Here is a 9,688-nt window from a genome sequence, read left to right as displayed (position 1 = left end):
ATGGTTTGGCTAGATACAGAATTCTAAGCTGGGAAGCATTTTGCCTTCAGATTTTTAAAGACTTTCCTCCACTGTCTTTTACTATTGTTGATATATCTGAATCCATTGTAATTCTTGATACTTTGGCATGTGACTTATCCACCCCACTCCCCACCTCCTGCCCCCAAGCCTGTGAAATCTTCTTTGCTTTCAGTGTTCTAGAGACTTACAACCATGTGCCATGGCCAGGGTCCATTTTCATCTATTGTGCTATGTTCTAATTGGACACCTTCAATTTGGAAACTCAAGTCACGCATGAAATTTTTCTTGATCTCAGGCATCATTTCCTTTCCTGTTTGCCCCTTCTCCCACCCCCACTATTTTTGTCTTTCCAGAACTTCTAGTAGTTGAATGTTCGATTTCCTAGTGTAGATCCCTAATTTTCTTTTTTTTCCTGTCCTGTTCTTTTTGCTTAACTGCTAGAGATTTTATCAACATTATCATCTAACCCTTCTATTGAGTTTTGCAGTTTGTATGGTGTTTTTATCTTTTGAGAACCCTTTTTATGGTCTCTGAGTATTCTTTTTTTTTAAGTTTATTTATTTTGAGGGGGGTGGGCAGGGATAAAGAGTGAGAGAGAATTCCAAGCAGGCTCCTCACTGTCAGTGCAGAGCCCAGCATGGGGCTCAATCTCACAAATGGCAACATCATGACTTGAGCCAAAATCAAGAGTCAGATGCTGAACCAACTCAGCCACCCAGGCACCCCCTGAATATTCTTTTTTCATAGAATCTTATTTTTGTTTAATGGTTACAACATCGTCTTATCTCTTTGAGGATAGTAAGGTTTCGAAATTTTCATTTTCCTGACTAATACCTGTTTCCTCCAAGTTGCCTTTTTTTACTATTTGTTCTGGTCTCTATCTTTAAGGTAAGAGGCTTTTTTTGTTTTGTTTTGTTTTTTATTATCTGTTCATAATTAAAGGGCTTGATTTAAAAAGCTGATGAAGGGGCACCTGGATGGGTCAGTCGGTTAAGCTTCTGCTCTTGATTTCAGCTCAGGTCATGATCTCATGTTTCGTGAGATCAAGCCCCACGCTGGGCTCTGTGATGAAAGCTCAGATCCTGCTTGGGATTCTCTCTCCCTCTCTCTCTCTCTCTCTCTCTCTCTCTCTCTGTGCCCCACCCCTGCTCCCATGCATGCACTCTTTCTCTCTCAAATAAATAAATATTAGAAAAAATAAAAATAGGGCTGTGTGCTGACAGCTCAGAGCCTGGAGCCTGCTTCAGATTCTGTCTCCCTCTCTCTGCCCCTCCCCCACTCATGCTCTGTCTCTGTCTCAAAAGTAAATTTAAAAAAAAATTAAAAAAATAAAAAGCTGATGAGAAGCCTTGAGCACATGGGTGAGGCTTGTAATCTTTCTTTTCTTTTCTTTCTTTATTTTCCTTCTTCCTTCCTTTCTTTCTTTCTTTTTTTCTTTCTTTCTTTCTTTCTTTCTTTCTTTCTTTCTTTCTTTCTTTCTTTCTTTCTTTCTTTCTTTCTTTTTTGAGAGAGAGAAAGTGAGAGAGAGCAAGCAAGGGAGGGGCAGAAAGAGAATCTGCCCAGCTCAGAACCAGACACAGAGCTCTATCTCACAACTGTGAGATCATGGCCTGAGCCTAAATCAAGAGCTGGCTGCTTAACCAACTGAGCCACCCAGGTGCCCCAAGGCTTATAATCTTTAAACCTCACTGTAGGATGATCTGGGTGGCGTGTTAAGGAATCCCTGTGGTTAGTACTCTTAGGTATTTTTTTTTAAGACAGGTCAGATTCTTGAGAGGAGAGTATAATGATATTATACTGAATAATAAGGGTACAGCAACCAGGCTTCTTGGAGTTGCATTGGGGAGAAGGCTGTGAGTCCCTTCACTTGGTGGTCAGTAAGCATCCAATCACTTATTTCCTATTTTCTTGTCCTCAAATATGTTGGATGTCTTCCAGTCCAGAGGCCCTTCTGTTTCACCATTTCTGGAGAATAAAGCTCTGGACATCTCAGATGAGATGGGTAGTATCCTATCTCCTAGTGGCTTGGAGTGAAGGAATGACCTGAGGCAGTGCTTCTCAAATTTTAATGAACATCTAAATCACCTGAGGATCTAGTTAAAATGTAGGCTCTGGTTCAGTAGGTCTGGGATGGAGCCTAAGATTAAGCTTCAGGGAATGGTGTGCTGCTGGTCCAAGGTAGGGTCCCATTGTGAATAGCAAGGACTTAGGGATCTAACTGCTTCTCCGACAACTTTTCACCTAGTCCTCATTATTTTAGCCATTCACTCCACCACCCACCCAGTTCTAGAGCTCCCTGCTTACTGCCTCTCTAGAGGATTCCGCAGTGGCTGTGGGCTTAGTTATCAGCTTTATCACGAATGACCTGAGGCACAGCCTTTTCAGGTTGGCTAGTTTGGTCACCACTGGTCCACCTGCTTTCTGGCTTCCAAATGTTGCTGTTGTCTTCTCTCCTTTTCGTGCTATCCTTGTGAATTTATGTCTTTTTAACAATTCTTCAGGCACCTGACTGGCTCAGGCAGTGGAATGTGTAACTCTTAATCTCAGGGTTGTGAGTTCAGTTCCCATGTTGGGTGTAGAGATTATTTAAAAATAAAATATTTTTTAAAAATTAAAAAAAAAATTCTTTAGTTTCAGGGGATTGTTCAGGAAGGAGCAAAAGTAGAGGTGTGTGTTCTGCCACATTCACCCTAACTATTACCATCTGCTAAAATATTTTTCTAAAGTTTGGCTACATCAGCATAAATAGAGCCTGATTTATGATAAATAACTGCTATTTTAAACCTCTAGGTTTTTGCACAAGGAACATTCTCTACTTCTCTCTTCCTACTTTGTCTGCCTACCAAACTCTTAGCAGTCCAAACCCAGCTCAATTGGGTGGCCTCTGTGAGCCCCTCAGTCCCCAAGCCACCAAAGTCTGTATATTCTCCTGACTTTAACTCATAACCAGCTGCTTATATGGTGTCTCTTCCAAACAACTGAGTAAGCTCTTTAGGGCTAGGGCATGTACCTTTGTAGCTCCATGCCCAAGATATAATAGGAGCTTACAGCTAGCTGTTAGATTAAGTTCTGTGTGCATGCCTTCTTTCCCCCTTCATTTTCTTTCTGTTCTCTTCACCTCTTTTTCTGTTAAGAAGTCATTGTATTTATTATCTATTCTATTATCCAATAAAAACTCATGTCCCATATTGTTAATTTAAAAGTAAATGAGTAAAATAGGGGCACCTGGGTGGCCCAGTAGGTTAAGCGTCCAACTTCAGCTCAGGTCATGATCTCATGGTTTGTGGGTTCAAGCCCCACATCAGGCTCTCTGCTGTCAGCACAGAGCCTGCTGTGGATTCTCTGTCCCCCTCTCACTGCCCCTCCCCTGCTTGCACACGTGCCTGCTCTCTCTCTCAGAAATAAACATTAAACAAATAAAAGTAAATGAGTAGAATAAATAATACTTCTCAATTTCTAAAACCTACTTCATTAAATAAAAGAGATTTAAATATTATATAAACTTGGGGTACATGAGTGGCTTAGTTGGTTGGGCATCTGATTTTAGCTCAAGTCATGATCTCATGGTTCGTGAGTTTGAGCTTTGCGTAGGGTGAGCTGGAGCCCAGCTTCAAGGGTGGGTGCTGACAGTGCGGAGCTTGTGTGGGATTCTTTCGCTCTCCCTCTGACTGTGCCCCTCGATCATTGTGCCCTCTCTCTCTGTCAAAAATATAAGTAAGTAAATAAATAAGTTTTAAATAAATAAATATAATATAAACTCCATTTGATTTTTCTCCCCAGCTCTAAGCACTATTCAAAAACAAACATTTCCTCAGTTCTAGGTGAAGACATAATACACAATCTTTTCTTTCTTTCTTCCTTCCTTTCTTCCTTCCTTTCTTTCTTTCCTTTTCTTCCTTCCTTCCTTCCTTCCTTCCTTCCTTCCTTCCTTCCTTCCTTTCTTTCTTTCTCTTTCAGTAAGCTATACGCCCAGTGTGGGGCTTGAACTCACATCCCCGGGATCAAGAGTTGCATGCTCTACTGACTGAGGCAGCCAGGAGCCCCTAAAGACATAATTCTTATCAACTGATGGAATTATCTGTTGAAGGAGTTTGAATCTAAATTATTTAAATAAAAGTAATTTTTAGTTTTAAAGATAAAAAATAAAATGCTTATAAAGACTACATGACCTCACTCACATTTCTAGCCTAGAACTTTTTCAGAGCAAATGTACTGTTGTCAAAATGTAACCCAACAGGGGCTCCTGGGTGGCTCAGTGGGTTGGTTAAATGTCCAACTCTTGATTTTGGCTCAGGTCATGATCTCACGATTTGGGAGATTGAGCCACCCACCCAGGAACCCTGCCTCAGGCTCTGCCCTGACAGCAGGGAGCCTGCTGAGCTTCTCTCTTCCCCTGCTCATGTGCACTCTCTCTCCCTCTCAAAAAAAAAAAAAAAAAAAGTAAACCAACTGAATGTGGCTGGCTTCATAATCTAGTGTTTGATTTAAATAATGAAATCAAGGAAAATGCATAATCACATGCCCACCATTCCCATCTCAGTGTGAGTTCCAGACATTATGTCAGTTACTTAATGTCTTGTAGTTCAAATGATTTTTCATCCTTTAAAAGAAACATAGAAATGCCCTCAAATTGAAAATCTAAGTAATAGTTGCATTATTTAATTAAGAGCACATTTAAGTAATCTAACCCTGAGAAGTTTTTAGATTAATCTGCCATAAATATGCTATATTTTAATTGATTCAGTTGCAATTACACACACTTTTGGAATTTTTGCTTCAATTTACATTTTAGTATTGTTTTTAAAATATTTTTCACAAGTAGAAAATAAGTGCATTATTGTTTAATTATTGTGGAATTTAGGGAAGTACTCCATTGGTACTAGATGAAGATTTTGAAAGTAAATTTTAGTTTATAATTACCTAAAGGCTGTTACTATTCTAAAATTTATTTTATTTTGCAGTTCACTTTTTTGTTCTATATTAATAACATAATCTCATTTATGTACTGTTGCTCTATACATATATATTTCAGAAATTATCAATAACAACATGAATATAAATTGGGATTCCGGCTAATCTTTTGTTCTTCATATTCTTTGATAACCAGGTTTTGATTCTGACTTTTGAAGATGGATGAAGGTATAGAAATTTCAAGTGATGGAAATTCCCTGATCAAAGCAGTCCATCAGAGCCGGCTTCGCCTCACAAGACTCTTGCTAGAAGGTGGTGCATACATTAATGAGAGCAATGACCGTGGGGAAACACCTTTAATGATCGCTTGTAAGACCAAACATGTTGATCACCAGAGTGTCAGTAAAGCCAAAATGGTTAAATACCTGTTAGAAAACAATGCTGACCCCAACATACAGGACAAATCTGGGAAAACTGCTTTGATGCATGCTTGCTTAGAAAAAGCCGGTCCTGAAGTTGTTTCCCTGCTCCTAAACAGTGGGGCTGATCTCAGCTTGCAAGATCATTCTAGTTACTCAGCCCTTGTTTATGCTATAAATTCAGAGGATAGAGAGACCCTGAAAGTTCTACTTAGTGCTTGCAAGGCAAAAGGGAAAGAGGTCATTATTATAACGACAGCAAAATCACCCTCCGGTAGGCACACTACCAAACAGTACTTAAATATGCCTCCTGTAGATATGGATGGGTGTCATTCCCCAGCCTCCTGTGCCACTCCTTCAGAAATAGACATAAAAACAGCTTCGTTGCCACTTACACATTCTTCTGAAACTGAAATGACACTTTTTGGCTTTAAAGGTCTGGAGCTCTCAGGAAATAGTGATGACACACAGGACCCAGGCTCCCCTGTGAGGAAGGCTTCTGTGGCCTCTAATGGTCCCAAGCTACCCCAGGCTCCAACCTGGATCAAGAGTCCTCCCTTATTCATGCACCAAAACAGAGTGGCCTCCTTGCAAGAGGAGCTCCAGGATATTACTCCAGAGGAAGAATTGTCCTACAAAACCAATGGGCTGGCACTTTCCAAGCGATTCATCACTAGGCACCAAAGTATTGATGTAAAAGACACTGCACATTTGCTGAGAGCCTTAGATCAGGCCAGCTCAAGAAAGATGTCATATGATGAAATAAATTATCAATCATTTTTTTCAGAAGGAAATCAGCAATGCATTGAAATCCCTGCTGAGCCAGATCCAGACTCTAACCAGACGATATTTGCTTCCACCTTAAGAAGTATAGTCCAAAAAAGAAACTCAGGGGCAAATCACTACAGCTCTGATTCCCAGCTCTCGGCTGGTCTTACCCCTGCAACTTTAGAAGATGGCAAAGCACTTATAGGAAAGAAAAAGATCCTCTCACCGTCTCCTTCCCTGTTGTCAGGGCCCAAAGAATTGTTGGAGAATATCTCACCAGGTCCCTTGAGCAGGAGAAATCATGCAATTTTAGAAAGGCGTGGTTCAGGAGCTTTCCCTTTAGATCACGGTATCACACAAGCCAGACCAGGATTTCTGCCACCCTTAAATGTGAATCCTCATCCCCCCATCTCTGATATCAATGTCAATAATAAGATTTCCAGCCTCCTTTCTTGTGGTCAAAAAGTGCTAATGCCAACAGTTCCTATGTTCCCCAAAGAATTCAAAAGTAAAAAAATGTTGTTAAGGAGACAATCACTGCAAACAGAACAAATTAAGCAATTAGTAAATTTTTAAGAGATGACTAGAAAGCACATTTTGTTCAAATGTCTACATCAGAGAAATATAGAACCAGAAAATAAATCTCAAATGTTCATCTTTTAAAATCCTATAATTGGTTAGTCCATAATTGTTAGAGGTATCAAAATATACTGTGTATCATATTAGGTACCGTGGACACACAAATAATACATAGTTTCTGCTAAGGAAATTCTCTCAAACAAAATTAAAGCTATACTTCTCAAAACCTCTAATATTTAACAATCTTCATATGGTCCAAGTTTTTAATTTAAGCAAAAATCAGCAAAAAAAAAAAAAAAAAAAAGTCACATGTGGTGGAGATGACTTTAAAATTTTTTTCAGATTTTTCAGATATTTTATTAGGAAACACTGCATTCAAATCAATAAATATTTTTAACATTAAAAGTCAACAAATAAGATTGTAACTTCCATGATGCCAAAAGCATAAAAAAAAAAGGGATAGCTATTAAAATGTTCTATGAACAATAAGCCAAAGGTACAAAGCCTAAGGCATAAAGAAAGAATGAACTAATTCTTAAAAAATGTTGACTGTAGGTAGGTGAAATCTAATTAAAATTAAAAATTTTTTTCTAATTCAAATTTTAAAAAGACCAACCTATTATAGTAGACTAGGCAGCCAATATTCGTATGGTCAGTTTAATCAACTCCAAGTGACAGATCAGTTTTACAAGCTAGTAATAATCTATGTGAAGTGCTGGTGTGCTGTTTTTTGCTTTATTTTGATTTTAATGTAATTTCATGGAATTGTTTCTCCATATCTTTTAATTCCTGCTATTATTTTTTAAAGCCTATATATAGGTTCTCAACAACAAGATAAAGCAAAAGGTTTAAAAGTGTTCCTCTTTACTTATATCAAATTACTCTTGTCGTTCTAAGGACAACCAAAAAATGGGAATTTATCACAAATAGAAACTATATGCTTGCTTCGTTTTAGAAAAGAAAAGCTGATTATTAGATTATCTTAGATTAGCTAAAATTAAGAAAGCCAGTAGAAACTTAATTACAAAATATACTAAATATTCGGCCAAAATTAAACAGTATCTTTAATTTCTAATATATAATCATTAGATATTTATATAATAAGAATAATAAGGGTAATTTCCTTAGCGTGACATTCCAATCACCTAGTATTTAGGACCTATGAATAACTTCTAATTAAATAAATGAATACCATGCTACTATCATAAAATGTTACAAAATGACTATATTATCTGTCTGATTTCAAAATGTGGTGTTTATACAAAAAATCCTCATTTCAATCTAGCAGTTTTACAACAAAGAATAAGTCAAATTATATAAAACCTGAGTATATTAATTTGATGACTGTCATATACAACTTTATTTCTTTGCCTATTAGTAGAGGATATCCTAACAATTGGCATGATACTTGGTAATTTGATATAAGCAAGTTGTAATGTACATGGTAATTATTTAATTTCTTGTGGCTTTTATTTGAAAAAAATAATTGGAGGTTTTCCATTTAATGTTTTGAAGAACAATAATGTAAATTACATTAGAAATATTTTTTGATTCAGAACTTAGAATTGTACCTGATGTTTATAGGTAGCTAAACCCTTTTTGCAAGTTTTAATATTGAGAAAAGTGCTTGGCTTTGAGTTGTAAGGATATAGTCTGGAAAAATATGTAAATAGAGTAGTTCATAAACAAATTGGTATCAATAAAGATTTTAAATGTTATTTTGATTATCATTGCTTTTTATTTATTTCAAATACTAATGATAAATATTTCAACATAATCTCAGGAGAAACTGTGCCACATGTTACTTTGAGTAAATAGAAAACTAAGAAACAATAACTTTTGATGCAATTCACATCCCAATGTGCAAAAAATATTTAATAGGATTAAAGTTTGTTGAAGGTCATATTTATTTTACTTTTTTAATGTTTATTTGTTTTTGAGAGAGAGACAGACAGAGCATGAGCAGGAGAGGGACAGGGAGAGAGGGAGACACAGAGTCCAAAGCAGGCTCCAGGTTCTGAGCTGTCAGCACAGAGCCCCAAGCTGGGTGGAACCCATGAATGGCGAGATCATGATCTCAGCCAAAGTCAGACACTTAACTGATTGAGCCACCCAGGTGCCCCCGTTGAAGGCCATATTTAGAAGAGCTCTTAGTCTTCCATCAATCCTAAAAACATGTTAGGGGCTAAGGTTGCTTGAGTTAGTATGCAAAACCATCCTATGGGACTTTTCACTCTATTAAGTGGACTATATCACTGGGATCCCAATGGTAAGTCACAGATGTTTTCAACAGGAATCAGATATGTATACATGTGCTATATTTTAACTTAACATAGAAGTATAATTTAACTTTAATTTCAAGGTATGATGACACTTCATTCATTAGTTTTACAGGTACCATTCTTAGTTACTTGTGGCTAGGATTTCCAAAGAGTACAGCTAATACTTATTCACAGCAAAGATAATTTTGGGGAGAACATAGGGCAGTCCTAGTTACAGAGACAAGTGGGGACAGTGTCCTATCCAAGCAGTGTCCAGGCAAGGTGGTGAACACCTGCCTGGCATATTCTTTGGTGGAGATGTACGCATCAGTTATCCAGTACCTGAACCATTTAAAATCTCAAATGATAAAACTACCCTTGTTCCGCTTAAATATTCACTATGTAACCTTCTAATAATTTGATTCCTATGTAGCTTGTTTAAAGGGAAGAATGGCAAAAAAAAAAAAAAAAAAAAAATGGGGTACCTGGATGGCTTAAACATCTGCATCTTGGGGCACCTGGGTGGCTCAGTCGGTTAAGCGGCTGACTTCGGCTCAGGTCATGATCTCGCGGTCCGTGAGTTCGAGCCCCGCATCGGACTCTGTGCTGACAGCTCAGAGCCTGGAGCCTGTTGGATTCTGTGTCTCCCCCTCTCTCTGACCCTCCCCCGTTCATGCTCTGTCTCTCTCTGTCTCCAAAATAAATAAACGTTAAAAAAAATTTTTTTTT

General features: G+C 37.8%; 1 protein-coding gene across 1 annotated transcript; it reads left to right on the top strand.

The window, feature by feature from the left end:
- Nucleotides 1-5,109: 5,109 nt before the first annotated feature.
- Nucleotides 5,110-8,410, top strand: ANKRD34B (ankyrin repeat domain 34B). Its single transcript, XM_049649724.1, has one exon. The coding sequence runs from the start codon at nt 5,151-5,153 to the stop codon at nt 6,693-6,695; it is 1,545 nt and encodes a 514-aa protein (XP_049505681.1). The 5' UTR covers nt 5,110-5,150; the 3' UTR covers nt 6,696-8,410.
- Nucleotides 8,411-9,688: the final 1,278 nt, after the last annotated feature.

The sequence above is a fragment of the Panthera uncia genome (genome assembly GCF_023721935.1).
Source record: "Panthera uncia isolate 11264 chromosome A1 unlocalized genomic scaffold, Puncia_PCG_1.0 HiC_scaffold_17, whole genome shotgun sequence".
Lineage (NCBI taxonomy): Eukaryota > Metazoa > Chordata > Mammalia > Carnivora > Felidae > Panthera > Panthera uncia.
This window is presented reverse-complemented; position numbering and strand designations above follow the sequence as displayed.

What these genes read in the sequence shown, in the direction of transcription:
- ANKRD34B (XM_049649724.1), top strand. Translation starts at nt 5,151, where the DNA reads ATGGATGAAGGTATAGAAATTTCAAGTGATGGAAATTCCCTGATCAAA.